Source organism: Harpia harpyja, chromosome 3 (genome assembly GCF_026419915.1).
Source record: "Harpia harpyja isolate bHarHar1 chromosome 3, bHarHar1 primary haplotype, whole genome shotgun sequence".
Classification (NCBI taxonomy): Eukaryota; Metazoa; Chordata; class Aves; order Accipitriformes; family Accipitridae; genus Harpia; species Harpia harpyja.
Window position 1 is genome coordinate 80,180,298 of NC_068942.1, and position 20,605 is coordinate 80,200,902.

At 46.7% G+C, this 20,605-nt stretch overlaps 1 protein-coding gene across 11 annotated transcripts in view; it reads left to right on the forward strand.

Moving 5' to 3' along the window:
• NIN (ninein) overlaps nucleotides 1-20,605 on the forward strand; it is a 65,462-nt gene that overhangs the window by 24,834 nt on the left and 20,023 nt on the right. For 10 of the 11 annotated variants that reach the window (XR_008234630.1, XM_052783651.1, XM_052783652.1 and 7 more), the window contains exons 5-20: nucleotides 1,286-1,325; nucleotides 2,779-2,969; nucleotides 4,104-4,250; nucleotides 4,967-5,134; nucleotides 6,450-6,586; nucleotides 8,020-8,160; nucleotides 8,338-8,512; nucleotides 9,491-9,601; nucleotides 10,422-10,511; nucleotides 11,915-12,068; nucleotides 12,399-12,520; nucleotides 14,014-14,540; nucleotides 15,290-17,365; nucleotides 18,551-18,676; nucleotides 19,308-19,377; nucleotides 20,344-20,559. Coding sequence is in view for 10 of the 11 variants with exons in the window: in XM_052783651.1 (XP_052639611.1) it covers nucleotides 1,286-1,325; nucleotides 2,779-2,969; nucleotides 4,104-4,250; nucleotides 4,967-5,134; nucleotides 6,450-6,586; nucleotides 8,020-8,160; nucleotides 8,338-8,512; nucleotides 9,491-9,601; nucleotides 10,422-10,511; nucleotides 11,915-12,068; nucleotides 12,399-12,520; nucleotides 14,014-14,540; nucleotides 15,290-17,365; nucleotides 18,551-18,676; nucleotides 19,308-19,377; nucleotides 20,344-20,559 (4,491 nt within the window). In the remaining variant the exon portion in view is untranslated. The remainder of the gene's footprint in view (nucleotides 1-1,285; nucleotides 1,326-2,778; nucleotides 2,970-4,103; nucleotides 4,251-4,966; nucleotides 5,135-6,449; nucleotides 6,587-8,019; nucleotides 8,161-8,337; nucleotides 8,513-9,490; nucleotides 9,602-10,421; nucleotides 10,512-11,914; nucleotides 12,069-12,398; nucleotides 12,521-14,013; nucleotides 14,541-15,289; nucleotides 17,366-18,550; nucleotides 18,677-19,307; nucleotides 19,378-20,343; nucleotides 20,560-20,605) is intronic. The other variant, XM_052783658.1, reaches the window with a different exon arrangement.

Sequence of the window (20,605 nt, forward strand, 5' to 3'; positions counted from 1 at the left end):
GAATGAGACGTGTTGAACTTTTATATGATGATTTAGAGGCTCTTATGTCCTGGGTGACTTTGACTTCAAATCCATCAGTCATATGCACGCAGAAGTACCCACTTGTAACGGTGGAGAAGTAACATCTGCCGATGCTGCTGCTAAACCAGAAGTTAATATCCCTGAGCATCACGTGTGAGTAAATACCCTCGGCTGGTACAAGGGTGGTAGAGACAAGACAAACGTGTAGTACATGGGGAAATCATTTTAAACAATGTACTTCTGCCTGCTCCTGGTGCCACCTGAGCTGATGCAATATTGCCACAGAGGAAGCGGGATGGCTTAAGACCAGCAGAGAGTATGGGTTTTTTTTTTTTCCTCTAGCTAGCTTAGTGGAGAGCGTGTTGGCAGCACAGCTCCATCTCTTGACCTGGAGCTACAGTTAGTGGAGGTATTTTGGAGCAGGCTTGGCCGAGCGCAGGCTGCTGGCCCTCGAGCTCTGCAGGCAGATGGGTTCCCCTTGTCAAAAGGGAAAGCATAAAGCAGCAAGAGCTTCATTCCCAGATCGCACGTGCTCTGGAAGCAGATGTCCCCATCGCGCTCGTGGGTTCATTGCGGCTTAATTACCTGTCACGGATGCGCATTCCCTGGTGCCTTGAGTGCCGGGGCTCTGCGACTGGCGTGGGTGACGTGCGATCGCCCGCAGAGGGGGAGTGGGGCCGTGGGATGGGGTTGTGCCATGCGAGTTTCTTCCAAGGGCTACCCGTGTTGGGGATGCTCAAGACTCGGTGTGCTGTGCTCGTGTCCCGGCTTGCAGGCTGGCTGCGTACAAGATCCACGTGGGCTGCGGGTAGCTGTTCTGCAATGGGAAAATAGGGTGCTGGAAGGAAAGGATAACCCGAACTCGGGTGGTGGCTATATGCAGCCCGTGATCTTCCCTGCATCCTCATCTTGACCATCAATACCTCTAAGACAAGCAGCGCGGTTTGTTTGGAGGGCAACTCTCTCCCTCCCTCCCCATCAACCTGCCAGACTGTCATCTGCCACCTTTCGTGGGTCATTTGCAGGGTTTTAGGCATCTTTTGCTGCAGTGGTGGTTTATCCCCACCGAAGCACCTTGCCTGCCAGAAACGGGCAGCATCAAAGAGCTGTGGATTGCCAGCCCAGCCCGCGGGGAGCAGGGAGATGAAAGCCTGGCAGCATTGCTGGAGCCGTGTAGCTTGTTTGATGCTGATCATGGAATCTCTTTCATACGGGTGATGTCTTGCAATAGTAATAACTCGGGAACCTTTTATTTTCTCCCCAGCGCTGGAAGACGCGAGACAGCGAGGAGTACGAGGCCGAGGGTAAGAGCAAACAGCAGCACTTGTATGTGCTTATTCTCTTTTTGCCTTTGAAGATGAATCGGAGGAGCACACTGAGACGGTCTCAGGCCAGCTGGGTGAGCAGTCCCAGCCTGGCGTGGTGCAGAGCTTGGGAAGGTGCACATGGGGCAAGCAAGCCCCGAGCTGGGAATGAAAGCTAAAGTGGGGCTCCTTGGAGGGCAGAGTCTTGTGCCTTACCCTCTCTGCCCTCTTTTCTCCCTCCTGCCCAGTGCAGAGGCTGCCCTGCTGCCAGTGCTCCCAGTCTCCCTGGCCTCAGCATCCCCAGAGCAGCAGCTGGGGCTGGTCCCCGTCCCTGCTCCGGCCCTGGGGGCTGCTGGCTGTAGTGGAGCACGCTAGGCACTAGATGTCAGCACGGACCAGTCATTAAATGTTTCCTAATTGTCCGGTAAGGGAGAGCGGGGTGACCCCTGGGGTGACTGTCGGGCTTTGGCACTAACCCTCCGCACGCAAAGATATGTTTATAACTGAGCCATGCAGCTTTTAATTGCTTCAACGCCTCTTCCGTATTTCAGCTGCTCTCTAACCCCTACCCCATCCGAAGGGACCACTGTTTTTTTTTCTCCAAAAGCTGCTTTTCCAGCCCCAGGATGAGGTAGCGGATGCAAGGAGATGGCCTTGCAGCTGAGCAAGCTCTGACTGGTTTGTGTCTAGTGAGCGTTTCCAGCTGGGTGAGACTGCACTCCGGGCATTTGCTGGAGGTAGAGGAAATGTGTTCAGCTGAAGGCTATTGGTCTTTTTTTCTTCCCCTGAAGGGGTGTTTGGAAGTACTTACATCAAAACATACGCTACAGTTTACATTCAAAGGGGATGGGAGTTTAGGCAGCTCCACCTGGGGTGGGTGACACTTATGGAGACAGGCAACCACCAAAGTTCTCAGCGTGGTCAAGGTATACGTGGATACGCAACTTGCTCAGGCCTCTCCCTTGATCCCATAACCGCCCAGAAGAGGAAGGGTCCCTTCTCCATCCATGCCAGCGGCCGGGGTGGGAGGGCTGCGCTTCCCCTGGCCGCCAGCCCACGTTGGCCATCGGACTCATCCACGTTGGCCATCGGACTCATGCACGTCCCCAGAGATCCTCCTGGCCAGGGTCCCGGCCACAGCTCGCCCTGCGCCTGGACACGGGGTTCCCTCAACCTGTGGTGGCACGTGTGACTTGAATGCTGAGCAGGATCTGCTGCTTCTGGTAGAGTCCGACAGCCGTGCCGGTGCCGGTAGCTGTACCCCAAAATTACAAGGGTGCTCTGTGCAGGGTGAGGTAAGGCAAATGGTCCCGTGGGGTCTGATGAGCAAGGAGGGCGGCTGTGCCCGCCGCAGCAGCGAGTCCCCTGTGATGTGCAGAACGCCCGGGTCTTCTGGTGGTCGCTCGTGTGCGGTGGATGGGCAGAAACCAGAGCAGTTTCCCCCCGTTTCCAGGGCAGCTGCGCTTCTGGAACCCAGATGACTTGAACGCCTCCCCCAGCGTCTCGCTGCCCACCCCGGACTGGATAGAGGAGAAACTGCAGGAGGTCTGCGAGCACCTCGGCATCACCAGGGACGGCCACCTGAACCGCAAAAAGCTCGTCTCCATTTGCGAGCAGTACGGGCTCCAAACGGCGGCCGGGGAGGTGAGTGGCCACGTACGGACCCGCTCGCACCAGCACGTGCGCCTGGGTTTTAGCGTGGCCCCCACAAAGTCTGTCCTGCGGTTGACCGCAAGCCTGAAGCACAAGTGCTGGTTAACAGGTCGCTGCTTGGAAAGCGGTTTTCAGCTCCGGCTCGCGGCTTTCCAGCGAGTTTCTTGGTGTCGAACCATCAGACGTGGGAGGCTGCTCTAGTAGAAGGCAGCTGGCAGCCTTACTGACACCATAGCGTGCGTGTCTTCTCATGCAATCGCAGAGTAAACTGGAATTTAAAAGCATATGCTAGATTCCAAGCATGTCTCCTTAATCCCAGAAATCTTCTAGCTAGACAATGAATATGGGTTAAAATATTCATAGATAGTTGCTTTTGACTTCGAGAAGGCCTCCAGGCAGTTTCTGTCCTCCAGGAAGAGTCCACAGGAAAATTATTTCTTTAGCAAAAAAAGTCTCCTGTCAGTTTAGGATTTAGTTTTATAAAAAAATCAGACTGTTTTGCATCTGAAAATAACATGGCTTGTAATCATTTCCTTCATAAAATGTGTTTCTGAGCAGGTATTCCTTTGCAGCATTGGCAACAAAATGTTTTCAGGATAACAAGGCAGAAAATGGAAAAAATAGACTGTAGACAAAGAAGTAGTGAGGGACTAATCTTAACATCTCTGGTCCTAATAAGGTTGGTCTTGCTTTTGAGAAAGCAGACTGCCCTGAAGCATAAAACAGACTTCTTATAACCTTGCAGTGTCTTACTATGGTTTTTTGCCTGGTCACTTCACAAGCTGCTGGGGTTTTGGCATCTGTCTCGCTACCTTGCACTGAATTCCTGAGGTCACCCTGTCTCGAGAGCAGAAGGAAACCAGGGGTTTTCACGCTGCCTCGCAAGACGGAGGCTCCAAGATGACCAGGAGCTTACACGCTTTTACAGGCAGGATTTTCGTAGCGTATGTGGCTCTAATTTTCTATATGAAGGTTGCTGTACCGGTGTTAGGCTGATGCAGGTAACTCTTTGGGTTTTTTTTTTTTTGTAGAGCCTTGGGAATAGGGTGTTTTCTGCTGTGCCAGATTGTTACTCTGGTGTTTTTGGCCGTAGCAGATGTGATTTCTATCCCTTGCCGCTTGCAGGTGCTTGAAGACGTGCTCCATAACCTGGAGCAGGATGGCACCATGAGCGTAGAGGACTTCTTCTACGGCTTGTTTAAAAACGGAAAGTCACTGACACCCTCGGCGTCTACTCCGTACAGGCAGCTGAAACGACACCTCTCCATGCAGGTGAGAAACCGAGGTGGATCCTGGGGTTAAAAGCAGGAGGAGGGGGAGAAGTGCTGAGCAAATCCCACCTAGCCTGTCTCCTCCTCTTCCTCCCCGTTTGTCCGTGTCGGGGCAGGGGGATAAAGCAGCAAACACCCTCACGGTAAAGGGGAGATGGCTCCCCTTTAAAGTAGCGTGGCTTGGAGATGGTTCTTGTAAGCTGTGAAGTGTAGTAAGTAAATGGTGTAAACGGGACGCAGGGGGAAGCAGTGGCCTGGGCTGGAGACTGTGGGCATGCAGGTCTCGCATCTCTTCTCTAATTATTTTTTTATTTTGAGAGAGAGTTTGAAATCTACTACCTATCTTTGCCTGGAAGCTGAGGGCTATAGCAAAAGCACCTGTGCATATGTTCCCTGCAGCCTTTTTTGGGGAGGTGACGCTCAAAACCAGAAACGGACAGTGGAAAACGCTTTTGGAGCATTGAGGACAGCTCTGAAACTGTTCCTCCTCCTCAGATTTATTTTAAATCCCAAGCGCCTGCTTGCGCTGCGGTGCCGCAAGGTCAGCAGCAGCGTTCCTGCCGCGTGTTTGCTTGGCAGTGAGGAAAAGCAGACCTTAATCCTTAATCTCCAGAGTACTGTTTAGCGAAATTACATTTATAAGCCTTTCTCGTCGCGACGTGGCCAGATGCCCGGCTCTGCCCGTGCCCCGTCGTACCCTCTCCCCTCTCTCGGCAGTCCTTCGATGAAAGCGGACGGCGCACGACCACCCCCTCGGCCATGCCCAGCACCATCGGATTCTGCCTCTTCTCCAGCCTGGATGACGGGATGGGCTACGGCTGTGTGGAGGGCATCCTCGACTGCTGGCACCAGGAGGGCATAGAGAACAGCCAGGAGATCCTGAAGGTAACCAGCAGCTCCATCTCACCCCTTTTATTTGCCCCCTTTTTTTTTTTTTTTTTTTTTTCCCCAGCATGGGATGCTGGACTGTAGCTGCATCCCACTCCCCTTTAAAATTCCCAGTGCTGGTGACAGGAGTCTAACTGTTCTGGGAAACTTCCAATAATTTCCTTTATTGAAATGACGGTGCATCCCAGAGAGCTAGAAGTTAATGATAAAAATGTAACGTGACTTCCAGCTTAGCTCGAAGAGGTCACCTATATTTGCAGAAAGCAATTTAATTCCTTTAGCTCACTGAATAGCTGCACCTGCAAACCTTTCGGCACTGGGATGACCTGAATTATTGCTTGCACTGAGGTGGAGGACAACACTTGAAACCCTGCCGGGTAATTAGTGTTTTATTATACAGAGCAAAAGGGTAATGGCGGGTGCAAATCAGATACCTGAAGTAAACCCCATCCCTGTCTGTCCCACTAGAAGCCATGGACGGGAGAAGATAATTTCACGTGTCTGTTCCGAGACCATCGCTGGGTTCCCAGCAGCGATGATGGCAGAATTCTCTCGGCATTTAATGTCTGTGTGGATATTGAACATCCAGGTTGTAGTAAACTCTGCCATTGCTCAGGCTTTAAAACCCACTTGCAGCCTGGGCTCATGCAGGCCAGCTTGATAACCTGGTACTGTTTTCACTGGACTTGCATGATACACCTGTACCTTCTCTTCCACTTGTTGCTTTCCATGGGTAACTTGCTTTGTTACTGGTGTCACCGGAGTAGTTTCTCTGGTGTTTCAGCCCCACCACAATCCTTTCAGTGCTCCGCTTTGTGCTCCTGCAGAGTTAGGTTGAAGGAAACTACTGCAGTTGCTGATGATAACTTACTTTCTAAGAGGTGGGATCTTTGCTATCGAATACCTCCTACACAGCTTCCTCTGTGTTGTCTCTATTGCAAGAGCTGGGTTTGTTTAACATGAACACCTTCCACCGCTTTCTTGCAGCGTTTGAATGTGTAAAAAGGCCAGTGTAGTTAGGTCCTCTAGAGAATTAGTATTTTTAATCAGGCATGGGCTTAATTTCCTGTTGGTCTTGCAGCACAACCAGGACACTTTCCATCTCCACAGCTGGCAGCAGCTCTTTAAGGTAGGAAGGTGGCAGAGATGTCTGGTTTATTGCCCTAAAGGCATTTGTGACAGATTAATCAGCAAGCAAAGATCTTTTCTGAGCCTCCTCATTTTATTCTGTCACTTCATGTACAAATGTCTCCAGACTCCTGCAGGGCAGGAAAGCTCGTTCTGCTCTAACGTTGTGGGGTTTTTTTTGCAGGCTTTGGATTTCAGCTTGGATGGGAAGGTGAACTTGACAGAGCTGACGCTGGCGCTAGAAAACGAGCTTTTAATAACCAAGAATGGAGTCCACCAAGCAGCCCTGGCGAGTTTCAAAACGGAGATCAGGCACTTGCTGTAAGTCACCAGGATCGCCGGCTCTGCCGCTTCCTCGGTGCCCTCTCTGTTTGGCCAAGCAGGAGCTTAAGTAGCAGCTGGCTAATTAATGGTGGTTCGTAGCACTTCTCCGAGGAGCACTTCGGCGTGGTGCTGCCATCTCACTGGAAGGCTAGGTTCTCTGTTAGCTTGGTCAGAAACTTTCAACTGTCTCATTTTGCATGGGTAAAACACTTAAACCCAAGTATTGCAGAAAAATATACTTAAAAAAAAAAAAAATCAAAGCAGTAGGCTGTTCCCAGCCATGCTGTGCAGTCTGGAAATGGTCACCGCAATCTGCAGCGGTCATTGACGGCCAAGGAATGCAAAACTTAGGACAGAGGCTGGTGCAATTTGATAAGAAGTACCTTTAATCCTAACTGATTTCTTGCAGTAGTGTTACATAGGTTTTGCCATGTGATGGGGGTGTGGGTGAGGTACAAAACCACCATGAACCCACGCTTTTTTCATTTGCAAGTCAACACAGTTTGACTTTGCACTGGACTTGCCATGCAGGCTTCTCTATTGAGAGAGTGTAGGAGATGGGAAACATTTCCCTGTACGTGTATTTATTAATTTATATACATGTACTACTGAAGCTCAAATATTTCTTCCCACACACTAATGGATCATCTTGTCCACCCCACTTTGAAGACCCCTGCTCTAAGCATTGCACCCTCAGTTTTGCATTGGTTCATTCCTGTTGTGGAACCGTTGCATCCATCTGCTGCGTGCACAAGCTCCAGTTGTTAGTGGTGTTTTGTTTGTACTGTAAATCTTTAAATAGTTTAGGTATTTATCAGCTTATGCATCCACCTCCGTGCAACACCACAGATGACTTTTGCTAGTCATTAAAACTGCACGTGTCCTGTTACCTGCTGGCTTGCAACTTGTGCTCGCAAGCTGCCTGCTTTGCTTGTATGAAACCTCACAAGATGAGGCTTCCCACTGTTTGTTTGCATCTACGTGTCTAAATACCTGTTTATGTTCACTCAGTGAAGAGATTTGTTGTCAAGTCCCCATCAAGAAAGCTGCTCAGTGTAGCAGATCTTAGAAACTTGTGATCAAAACCAGATTGCGTGTAGCGTAAGGATGAAGTAGTAAAGGTAATAAAGTGACAAGAACAAGTAAATGGGGCAGAAATTGGCCTGGCAAAATGGCATAGCGCCAGAATTTGGGGGGGGGGGGGGCTAGACCACAGCTGAGTCATTCAAGTGTTGAGGTCCCAGGACCTATGGGGATATCAAGACATGTCCAGAGCTATGTGTGCAAGTTCATATCTAGTGACTAAATGCAATTGATAAGACCCTTGGAGAGCTTTCTGGGCTGTTCTTCTCTGATGAGCCTCTTGCAAGTACGTTCTTTAGGGGAGCCGAGAGGGGTGACCTAATCGAGGGTGGCTTTGCTTACCCTAGGGAGCGAGTTGATCAAGTGGCCAGAGAGAAAGAGAAGCTGCGGTCGGACTTGGAAAAAGCTGAAAAGCTGAAATCCCTGATGGCCTCCGAAGTGGACGACCACCACGCTGCGATTGAACGCCGGAACGAGTACAACCTCAGGTATGGTGTCCTGCTTCACCCTTCCCGTCCTCTTTGGCATCGCTGCTGCAGCATTGCAGGGACTCGATGATGGAGGTGGTGGCTTCGTGCCTGCTGATTACCACCAAGCTTCCCTCGCAGCGGTGTTCGCCGCCTGCTTCTTTTTACGAGCTCTTCTTACCTCCGCTGCCTTCGTAGGAAGCTGGATGAAGAGTACAAGGAACGAATTGCAGCTCTAAAGAACGAGCTCCAGAGAGAACGAGAGCAAATCCTGCAGCAGGCTAATAAACAGCGGCTGGAGCTGGAGCAGGAGATAGAAAAGCTGAAAACCGATGAGAACTACATCCGTGACCGCCTGGCCCTTTCCTTGAAGGTAAAGGGGACTAAATGTAGCCGTCCTTTTCCCCCAAAAGACAAGGATGCCCAGAAGTGGGGAGCGAGGCTTGTGACGTAGTCGTTGTTGAGATGACGTGCTTCAGCTAGCGCGTTGAGATAGCTGAAAGTAATTTCAGCAGCAAGATAGAGGTGTGTCCGTGAGAATTGTTTTTTGGGTCACCTCGATAGGTTACTCCTTGGATTCGTGAGGCTCCAGTTCAAATCTCTGCTGCCATCGTGTGCAGCATGTGCATGTGTACAGCTAGTGGATGGGCTGTCGGCCTTGCTGGCACTTTGGCTGTGCAGCTGGGAGATAATACGTCTTTACAAAACTTAAAATATTGCTTACCAAAAAAAAAAAAAAAATCTCTAAATCAAGTTTGCTGGTTTTACTTTGGATAAACTACCTGCTGCCTGATGCAGTGGTATTATTCACCTGTGACCCCACAGATTGACATACTTTTCCAACATTTTCTTAGAAAACACTTAAGTCACAACTCTTTTCTGAATCTAACAGCTGCATAACCATATAATCTAATTTTTTTTTAAACCGAGCAAAAGTTAACGGTAATGGTGTTGTCTTACAAACAACATCAGAAGTGCTGACAGTCAGAGGGAGCTGATACACCTGTACAGGTGGTCAGGAGAGCAGCTTTTGAAGGGGTTGGGCATCCTGTGAGCATCAGAAAAACCGTAAAATAGTCCTGAAGCTGCCATCTGAAAGGTGAGAGGAGCCAGGGAGCGTGGGGTTTGTGAGCCAGCTGCAGGCCCGGTGTTCATGCTTGCTGTTTTGCTGTGGCAAGAGGGTTGTCCGTGCGTGGATAACAAATTCACAGTTCCTGTCTTTGGCTGAAGCTTGCAACAATGTCATGCTCTGACTTGACTGGGAGATTACTCATTTTTCTAATGAGTTACCACGTGTTAATGTTTTCCTTCTCCAAATGCTGAGGCTGTTGGGGGGTTTTGTTTGGTCCAGGAAAACAGCCGCCTGGAAAGCGAGCTATTGGAAACAGGAGAAAAACTGGTGGAGTATGAAAGTTTGGCAAGCAAACTGCAGAGGAACTTGGAAAACGTCCTGGCTGAGAAGGTAAATCCTCCTTTTCCCAGTACGCGTCCAGAATTAAATTGCTTTTCGGTTACTACGCTCGAGCTGCCAATTTAACTAATAGCTGGAGGCTCTTGGGTCCCTATCCAGATGTGACCAAGGCACAGCCTACCTTATTGGCATGGACTGCCTGCCTGACTTTCAGTTAAGGAAATTAAAGGTGCTCCACCCTAGCTGTAATTTTATACTAATTAATGGTAAGGAGCCTTACAGTGAAGCAATCATCCTGCAGATCTGCAGGGATTTTTTTTTTTTTTTTTCCCCTAGCACATAGTTTTGGATAGACCCAACATGCAGGTCCTTTCTAGGGAAGATGATACACGAGGTGTTAGGTGTTACCTGGCATCTCTGCTAAACTTAGGGGAAAATGGAGGTGAACAGCTGACCGTGGTTGTATCACAATAAACTCCTCAGAAGATCAGCTTCTCCAAAGGCATTTCTGTGCATCTACAGACAAAAGCTCATATACTGGGATTCTCACCCAGCATCTGTTTTCCAGATTTCTTTAAAGCCGGGATTATTTATCAAACTGAGATGTGCATATGCTAAGCTAGAAAGCTGCGGTCCGCAACCAAAATTAACGTGAGAGCTGTGGTGAGACAGCAGCTAGTATTTGTTAGGGAGGTTGCTCGTTGTCCCCTACCAGCAGGGAAGCAGAGCTTCTGTATTTAAAATAAAAAAAAAAAAACAAATCAGAGGGGAGAGGGTGCAGGCTGCAGGTCTGCTTGTGAATGGCATCTGGGCTGTGATGAGCAGGGGTGTTTCGTGGAAGAGTAACTGGTTCCCATTTGTGCCGTTTCAGTTTGGTGACCTGGATCCCAGCAGCGCGGAATTTTTCCTGCAGGAGGAGAGGCTGGCGCAGATGAGAAGCGAGTACGAGCGGCAGTGCAGAGTAAGTGGAGCCCAGGGCTGGAGACCTGGCACCCGTCTGCCCGTGTTCACCGAGAACATCCTTACCGCAAACAGCAGTGCAGAGCAGCGATATAATGCTGCTGATTTTTTTTTTTTTTTTTTTTTTTTTTTCCCCCTGATGTAATGGCCTTTTTACATTAATCCAAGCTCTGGGAGGGAGGTGGAAAGCTCCCGCCATGGAGATAACTGGCTGAGCTAAGAGGATGAGGTGCCCCAAGGGTGGGCTGGGAGCGGGTCTCCGGAGCCTCCTTCGTTCCCCAGCTGTACGTCGAGCTCAATTCCTTGCGCAATTGCGCACTAGCCGTTTTTTTGATTTATGAAATAAAGTTTGCCCTAATTAGAATTCAGAGTTGCAGGAACTTACACCAGAAGTAAGATATATCTGAGTTTCGGTGGCTTCCAAAACAGTAGTGTTTTCTTAAAATAAAACTGAAAATGTAAAGCTTGTCTTCTCCTCCACAAATCTGGTATGGCTGAAACACTGCTTTAAGGTGGGCCTGCAAGTTACCTAGTTACATCTACTTTTTGATGACTACAACGGTTACTAGCATTCAGCTCATCTATTCTGTGTGATCCTTTTCGTTCAATAATGGACTATCTTGGCAAAAGGCTGTCTCATCTGAAACAGCACGGTAGCTCTCTTAGTTGCAGTTACAGTTTAAATGCAAAGATCATTTAGAAATATTTGTTGAATTGATACTTCTTGATAAGATGTTACTTGAATATGCAATTTATTTTCTTTTTTTGAGTACTGGCGGATATGAATCAGTACTCAAGGTTCACTTTCTGAACCTTTCAGATCTGCAGAATTGTGTGTTTACACATTCAGGGATTTGTTTTCCTCAGTAAACACTGTTCATTGAGCTGAGCTCATGGCATTTGGCACAAACACTCGGGATATTCCTCTGGCAAGTGGGCAGAAATACCAGATGGTAAATGCAGTGATGAGGGTATCTCTTTCCTAATTTGATCTTTTGCTTCTGATTTGATTTTGCAAGTAGATGGTGGTTGAGGAGGTATTTCTCAGCTGTTTGAAAATGTTCCTAAGCTGCTGTTTAAAAAAGGTCATAGGAAGAAGGAATAAAGTGGAAGGTCCTGGAGCACGGTCTACTTTAGAGGCAGAATATATACGGGCTGTCAGTCTGAAGAAGGTTCTGCTTTTCTAGTAAGAAACACATCTGTTACTTGCGCAGGTTGGAACCTGGCGAAGGGCGTTGTTTTGCTGGTAGGAGGATGACTAACTGTGGGATGATGGCAGGATTATTGACAAGTCTTTACCTACCGTAATTCCCTCTTGAACGTCTCGTTGTGGGAGAGTGTCGATGTACAAATGCTCGGCTGCCTTGGTTGCTTTCACTCAGGCTTCTTTTTCCCCCTTCTCAGGAACTGCAAGACCAGATAGATGAGCTGCACTCGGAGCTGGAGGAGTACCGTGCCCAAGGCAAAGTGCTCAGGCCTTCGCTGAAAAAATCACTCTCGGAAGAGTTTGACATTGATATGAAAAGTCATGGCAATAGCGGTATTGAGCCTGACCAAGGTAAAGCACATCTCCTGTATGACCAACTTCTGGGCTGTAGGTATTTATGATAACATCTTAGAGGCAATTACATAAAAACTTTCCCAAACCTTTACAATGAGAGTCAAACACCATGTCCGTTTTGCTGTTTAACATTAAGTGGAATATGGCTGCTGTACTGTATTCAAAGCTGAAATTAATGTTTGCAGTTTCTTGTCTGTGTCTGTGTGTGTGATGGGAATTTGAGAGCTGCAAGTAGCTGCCTAAACAAATTTAAACTGATGAAATAATTCTGTTGAGAATGTATCTCTCTGGGCTTCAAGAATATGTATATAATTACTATTTTTAAAGGACTTGGTTCAGAAGACTGCAACCCATTAAATATGAGCATAGAGGCAGAAATGGCTATTGAACAAATGAAGGAGCAACATCACAGGGATCTACATCACCTCAAACAGGAGCTCGAAGACACAGTAAGCTATTTTAACTTAAAACAAAACTTCACAACTCTTCCAGCCTCTTCATAAAGGTGGAACGGTCTTGAAGAAGGATTCTTAATTTCTAGCGAAATGATAACCTTTCTGTGAATCTGACCTTCTACCTTCCCTGCTCCTTCTGCACGTTGCTGTGCGATGGAGAGGGCTGTATGAATGCTGCGGTAGATCCTCACGCCGCCCACCAGCTAACGAGAGAGCAGCGAGCCTTTCCGAGGCAGTATTGCACTTTCTGTCTTGAAAGCCTGCTGCATCTGAATTAGCCACTTCATTCTCACTGGCATGGGATAATTGTGGGTTAGAAAGGCTGCTGGTGGGAGTCTGCATCGCTAAATGCTATGCTCATGCAGTCTGGTGGCATTGAAATGCGGTCTGTGCGGTGGGCATATGGAAAATCCGCTGTTATGATACCTGTGCTACCAAAAATGGGCAGTCAGCTCCTGATTTTCTGGGTGTCCATCTGCAGATTAATCTTGCCATGCGTGCAGAAATATCTCCATTGCCTCTACGTGGAGAAATCTTGGGTTGAGATGGGCTGACGAGGCTGGGGCAGCTCCGCTCCGGCGCTCATCTACTGAGCGATGGTGAGCTGGCGGAGCACATTTACAGCCAGCTTACGTCAACATCCATGTCAGGGTCACGGTGTTTCCCAGCAAGTAAGACCTACCTTGCTCTGGAGGTGAGGTGCACTGGTGTAGAAATGGCCAGGCTTGTTCTGGAGGAGTTGGTTCAGGACCAAAAGTTGGGGGTCCCATCAGGCTTCCATTGCATCTGTCAGACCAGTGCCCACCTTCAGATGAGAGATGGCTATAGAATTATAATTGTTATAGGACTATAATCTATTCGTTTCATGTGTGGCATGACACACGTACACTGAAACTGTATTGCGATGAAGCTGGGATGGGAGTGGGAAAAGGGGATGGATAGAATATCACCCCCAAATCATTACTTTTCCTTAAGGGTTTGTCTCATGTCACTTGTGTTTAAAAAAAAAAAAAAAAAAAAAAAATCCACAACCAAAAATCCCAACCACCCACACAACAAACAAAACCACCCAAACAAAAAAACCCACCCCCAAAACCCAAACAAAAAAACCCCAGCCTTTTCAAAAGGAAAGGCCTCATCTGCCCCTTAATTTGGGGAAGGTTTTGAAAAAGTAATCGGTGAAATAAAAAGAGTCCCCTTGCAATTTGCAAAACTGACTTAGGACTTTGAAAGTTGTTTGTGGCTTCTTTTCACAAATTCGCTTAACGGAAGAGCATGAATTTCACTGGCTTCTATGTAATAATCATCTTTATTCCAGTAAGAAATTAAGCTGAGCACTTTAACAGTCTTTGCAGGGGAAATCAATGTAAGATGCTACTGTGTAAATCAAAATATTCTGTAGAATATATGGAAATATTTAATACAGAAACATTGAGAAAACATCTCTGTAGAAAATGAACCAATCCAATCTGTTTTCCTTTTTGTAGGTGAGCCATTATGAAAAGCAGCTAGATGAGACAAAAATCCACTGTGAAAAGGAGCAAGAGGGTGTGAGGAAGAAGTACACCGAAGAGATGCATGTTATGGAAAAGCAAATAACTGGCCTTAAAAATCAAATTACAGAACTGCAAGGAGAGGCAGCAGCGCTCAGAGAACAGCAAGGAGAGCTTGACTGTAAATATAATGATGAGAAAAACAAATTACAAATGCATTTTGATGAGGAAAAAGCCAACCTGCAAGAACTGTTGAGGCAGGAGCACGAAGAAGACGTTAGAGCCAGGCTGGAGCAGCTAAACGAGAAGTTTAGTCAGGAACGGGAAGAACTGATTCAAAACGGTGTCTGGGTGGAAGAAAAGATGAGAGTTTTAGTGCAGACACTGCAGGAAGAGAAGGGAGAGCTGGAACGTGGCTTTCATGAGCAGCTGAAAAGGATGGCAGAGGCGCATGCCCTGGAGAAGGAAGAGCTCCAGCAAGAGCTGCTGCGGAAGCACGAGCAGGACCTGGAGGAGGAAAGGTGAGTGTCGCCGCTGGCGGGGACGGTAGTGGTGTACGCTGGCCTCGACGGCTTGGCGTGGTGACCAAGGTCAATCTAGTGCAGAAATGATTCCTGATGCGTAATGCAAGTGTATTAACTGTACAGTGCTGTTACCTGTTTTATTCCCGAACGCTGGGCTGCTATCCAGGGTTTTTTTTCGTTCTGGCCTTTCTCAAGCAGATATTTATATTGATTTTCTAGCTCGCCCAGAGGCAAGAATAGTGTTAAAGCATAACCAGATGTGATTAGCTTGAGCTCTGTTCAGGATCCCTGTGCTTTTACAAATCCCTGCTTTGTCCTTTTAAAGCATTTGGCTTTTCAGAGTTGTTCTTTTCTGAAGAAGTTACTGGCTGGTAAATGCATTTAGCCAAGATTGAGTGTCAAAAGAAACTGAAACTGTCCTGGGGTGACAGGGAGAGATGGGGGTAAGAACATCTGCCCCCACAAATCTGATCAAAAGTATAGAAGGGCATACACTGTACAGGAAACCTTTTCTGAGGACTTTTCATGAGTTATGCTTTTCCAGGGCAATTAGATTTTTATTTTTGAAGTTTCAACAAATTGCCTCAAATTTAACTTTGGCTCTCGGAAACACCTGTCAAATAGCACTTCATCTAAAACTCGGTGAAAAAGTAATTTTTCAGCTTTTTTTATTCAGCCTAAAAAGCCATTTGAATCTCTTTGAGTTAGCCCAGAGTTTAGTAATATATTATGTTAACCATGTTTAGGAAAAAAATGGAAAGTGACTATAACAGAAGAGCATCTCATGCAGAAACTCAGTTTTCTGTCGACACACAAACACTTGTGAATAAATATGAAGAAAAGATCCAAAATCTGGAAGGACGTTACCAGCGAGAGTTGCATGAACTTGCTGAACAGCAAAGAGAGGAGAAATCTCAGTGGGAGTTTGAAAAGGATGAAATTGCTCAGGAGGTTGCTGAAGCTCACGAGCAACTGAAGGAAAGTCTGGCAAATGAAAAGGCCGTTTCTTCTGCCCTGACCCAGGAGAAAGATCTCCTGGAGAAAAACTTCAAGGAAGAAGTGAACAAGCTTGTGTGCGAGAGAGAGCAGCTTCAGAAGGAGCTGCGAGACCTGAGGAATGCTGCGGAAAAGCAAGAGAAAAAGCTGAACGATAAAATAACACAACTCCAAAATGACCACGAAAAAGAGCTCAAGAACAAAGACGAGCATATATCCGTGGTGGAGGAAAATGGGGAGCTGGTTAGGCAAAAGCTGGAGAGACTTGACAGTGAATATAAGCAAGAGAAAGAAGACCTCAATTCCAAACTTCTTGCTTTGGAGAGTTTAAACAAAGACATTTGTGTAAGAGCAGAAACGGAAAAGGCTGAGATGAGTTTGGAAATCTCAGACCTTCAAGGGAAAATACAGAAATTGCAGTGGGAGACCCATAGTTTTTCCGCACTACAAAATCATTATAGGGTCCTGGAAAATGAGTACGCCAAAGCAAAGAGCAAAATTGCTTCTTTCTCTGGGATGGCGCCTCTGGGAGATGATGCGGCTGTCCTCTTAAATCTGCAGAAAGTGCACGAGCAAGCCGTGAAGGAAAATGTCAGAATGGCCGCTGAGATCGTCAGGCTGCAGCACAGGTTGCAGGCTGCGGAGCGGGATCCCACACGACCTCCCAGCCCCGGCTGCTCCGACTCCGGCTCGGAACGGTCTCAGCTGCCAGATGAAATAGATCCCATTTTTGAAGGGTTGCCCTGGGAGGGTAAAGATGCAGACAAGGGATCGGATTCAAATGTCCCTCCGCTTTTGGAGGCTGATAGTACAGACCTGGAAGAAATGACTGAGATTGATTCAGATTTGGAGAAAGCACGTGTGAAAGCCGGAGCAGGTGGCCATGCACTCGATGTGCAGGTGTGTTGGACGCAAGGAAGTAAAGCAGCACTGGAAGCTGATGGCAATCAGGATTGTGACAAGAATCAAGAGCTGCTTTCTCGGGTGCCTCTGCTGCAAAAAAAGAGAGATCTCGAGAAAACTCTTGAGAGAGTTCCCAGACCAAAAATGCTACACGACGATGTTAAACAGCAGAAGGTTCGGCTGCCAAATCACAGAATAACTCCCCAAAATAAAGGGTTTGTTTCCGATGCTTTGAAGCTGCGGGTGGAGCTTGAGAAGGCTGAAGAACTGCGTGAAGCCTCTCTCCAGCTTGATCATGCTCCTGGGTCAACAAATGGTGACCTGAAAAGTGTAATAGCTCAGCTCTGGAAAAGGGTCAAAGAGTTAGAAGACAGATCAATGGCACAGGCTGAACTTCTGTCACTACAAGAAGAAATTCAGGTAGAAAACGAGGATCTGAAATGTGAAATGATCAAGTTAGTTGAAAAAAATCAAGTGCTAGAAGACAACCTGCAGAAGCTGAGAAGCCTTCATTGCAAACTAGAAGAAAGTAAACCGGCAAGTATTAAGCTCAGAGAGGAAAACACACAGCTCCTCCAAAAAGCCAAAGAATGGGAAGATGTCCAAGAACAAGATGCACAAGGCAACGCAGAGGCACACCGTGACAAGTTAAGACTGCGATGCCACCTTGGGAAGCTGGAAGAACGTGCTGCCGCATTTGCAGGTCAGCAAGGCAAGCGTGCCCAAAGTGACGGCACGGTGAAAGAAGTGTCGGCAGAAAAGAGGGAGCTGCAAGAGCCCAACAGAAAGCCGAAGGAGAAAGCTGCTGCTCTGGTTAACCCAAATGACATGCATTTCCACGAAGAGAGAGAGGAGAGGAATACAGTGATGCACGGCTTACAAAGCACGTGCGCTGAGCTGCAGCAAAAAGTTGATCTTCTGAGGTAACGTACGCTTGCAAAACTTTGTGGGAAACGTGCCGGCCCCACAGTAATCAAACGTGCCGCTTAGAAACTAACCTAGCGTCCCGCTCATCGCTTCATAGCCGCCTGCCTGCCTGCTGTATGGTTGCTGCATTAACCACTGTAGTTTAACTTTGATTAGAGAACAGTGCCTTGGACTCTAACTACTAGCAAGCAGGCTGTTTAATCGTGGATAACGACGGTTGAAATAAATGTGTGTGACTTACTCTTCTCTGACCGTGACCTAACATGAATGGTAAAACAGGAGCAACCTGCCAGCTGTTCTGTCTGTGGATGTAGTCACCTTCACAGTGTGTAGTTAATGGTACATCAGAAACCCCTGTATTTTAATGTCCGAAATACTATGGTAACACTTCCAGAATGCTCTTAGCTTTTACTAATATCCTTCTTCACTCTGTTTACTCCTTTCTAGTACTGAATGTTACTTGGAACGTTAAGAGTGCTTCCATTTTTCTCAATATTTAAGTTAATACTAGAGAATTATGGTAACATTTTTCTCAGCAGGAGCACTTAGTGTTAGGAATCCATCAGGTGTGTGATATGGTAAATACTATTATAACACGGAGAATATAATAGGTTTTACCTACTTGTTTTTAACTGCTGTATTTCAGCAAGGATTTTTTTGGAGGCCATAAAGTGGGTCCAAGTGGCTTAATTATTGTTCAGCACCAGCTTCCTGCAGGAAATTGTTCTTTCAGGTATTACACCATGGCTAAGTTCTTTCTTTACGGTCGCCTCAGGACAGAAAAGGCACTTTCCAGCGCTGCTGTTCCCAGCATACTGGGCTCTAGAAACAGCTTGCTCTCCTCGCAGTCTGCCTTTTGTGGTGTTAAGCTGTTTAAAGTTATGTTATTTGTAACTTAAGGACTGAAAGGTATAGTACAATATTAGTGTGAAACTTTTACTAGGTATCTTAAATTTTAATTAACTAGCTGTACAGAAACATGCACAAAAGCCCCTTTTTCAGTGATCTGGGAAGCACTCTAAATGAAATGTAAAATCCATATACCGTTCATACGGAAAATGAGTCAATTGTAGCTTTGTCTTGAAATATTACAGGTAGCTTAGGCCTTTAGGAATTTTTCTCCCTGTGGGCCTAGATGGTACACAGAAACAGTTTTCACTTGTCTCATCTCTCTGCCACAGATGTGAAGCCGAGAAGCTCAGAGAAGAAAATGCTATTCTGAAAAATGAAGTGACTTTATTAAATGAGGAAGGTAGTGCTTCCAGCCTGAAACTGAGGGAGCTAAATGGATCCCGAGAAGAAATGTGGTAAGAATTCAACGGGGCATGTACCACGTGTATGCCTTCAGGCTCTTGCTGCGGTGCAGACACGATGCTTACATCCCTTCTCTCGAAGCTCCTTCATCTGTTAGATATTCTGCAAAATTTGAAACGGGCTTATTTCATGGTGCCGTTGGAAATCCAGCTGCCTGACGGTCTATTCCTCATCCTTTCCACCTGCCCCAGCTTGTCCTGCCCATTCCTAGAGCCAAAGCAGGGGCTTAAGTGTAGGAGTTCAGATGACCCAGTAACACATACAAACACAGGACCTACTGATGAGCTGACCTGATGCAATTCTTCTTGCTTCAGCAAAGGCAGAGCTTGTTGGGCTGGTGTAACCTTAGAAAAGGCAGGAAGATGTACAGTGTGGCAGAGTGTTTCAGTGATTTGGTCTTTTGCAAGTAGATAACTATCCGTGATCCCGGGAGGATTCTTCCCTTCTGGGAAAGAACTACATATGGGGTACTTTGCGGAACTGAGCGCTTGCCAAGCCTATGCAAAACAGTGATGCTAAGCAATAAATAAATATCCAGAATTACCATTCAAAAACCAGCCCATTCTTGTAGGCGTGTATATTAAGAAGTGACCCTAATGTTAATGAGCTTTCATTTTTCCTTAGGCAAAAGATAGAGGCTGTGAGAAAGGAGAAAGTGGCTGTACAGAAGATGGTTGACAACCTGAAAAAGCAGGTATATGGACTGAGCCCATAACCTTCTCTGTAGAAATCATCACTGTGTAAAAGCTGTTCCTTAGATGGTCACAAAGGCAGTAGAAAATTACCATTATATACATTTAAACTTTTTGATAACTGTTCTCATTAACTGTTTGGGACTGATATGAGGCTTGTTTGACCTGATCAGAAGACAACTGCAACGCTACGGTAACTATCTAGCTTACAGACTTGAGAGCACTTTCCATAGTCAACTTGGACAGTGTATTTAATAAAAACATAAAGTTAAAAATCTTTCTTTTGTAGTCTTTGTGGGTAATGCTCTGCAGCAGCCCATGGGAAATAGAGGTTATGTGACTCAGCCTCTAGTTATTTCCCAGCTAGCGGGGTCTAGGAATGCTGCCAGCCGTGACCCTTTGCTTGTATCCATGAGACTGCTACTTTTATTTTAAGGGTGGTTTGTTATGCTAGGCAAAGTAGGTTTAAGTAGCTCTTACATTCATGTCCCTCTTAGTATTGCTTACTAAAATTCTACTTGCTCAGAGTAATCTACTAGCTCACCAGCATAAACCCTCAAAATATACATCAGCATGGCAAAGGGAAGGAGGAACAGAGTGGCGTGCCAGATGACTGATAGCATAAGTGCTATAATTGAGGCCAATTATGAGAAATTAACAGTTTGTGAGGCTGACTGTGCCTGCAACAGGCCATCAGGAGGATTCCTACTCCTAAATATGGTTCTACCCTAAAATTAGGGCATGGAGCAAGTTAAACAGCTATAGGGAAATAAAGCAAGCAGTGCTACTGGGGTCATGACTGTGACACAGAGTACAGTTAACAGCTATGCCCCGCTGCTCAGAGTCACCATTGAATTGAAGTGACACTTGTCAGGTTTTTTAATCATCTCAATAGAAAGGAAATGTTTTAAAAAAATCTCATCCCCAGTGTAAAAGCAGTCATGACTGACACTGCTGTCCTGATTCAGGTAGCAGATCTGAAGACCAGGAACCAGCAGCTGGACTCTGAAAATACAGAACTTAGCCAGAGGAACTCCAAAAATCAAGCAGATGTGCAGGATCTTAATCAACAGCTGGCAAAGGTGCTCAAGCAAAAGGAAAGGGAAGTGGGAAAATGTACTCTGGAAGAATGGGAAAAGGAGAGACTGGTACTGAAAGAGGAACTGGAAAACTCCAAAGTAAAGGTACGGGATTATGCTGTCTCTAATGGTATGAAACAATTGAACTTTT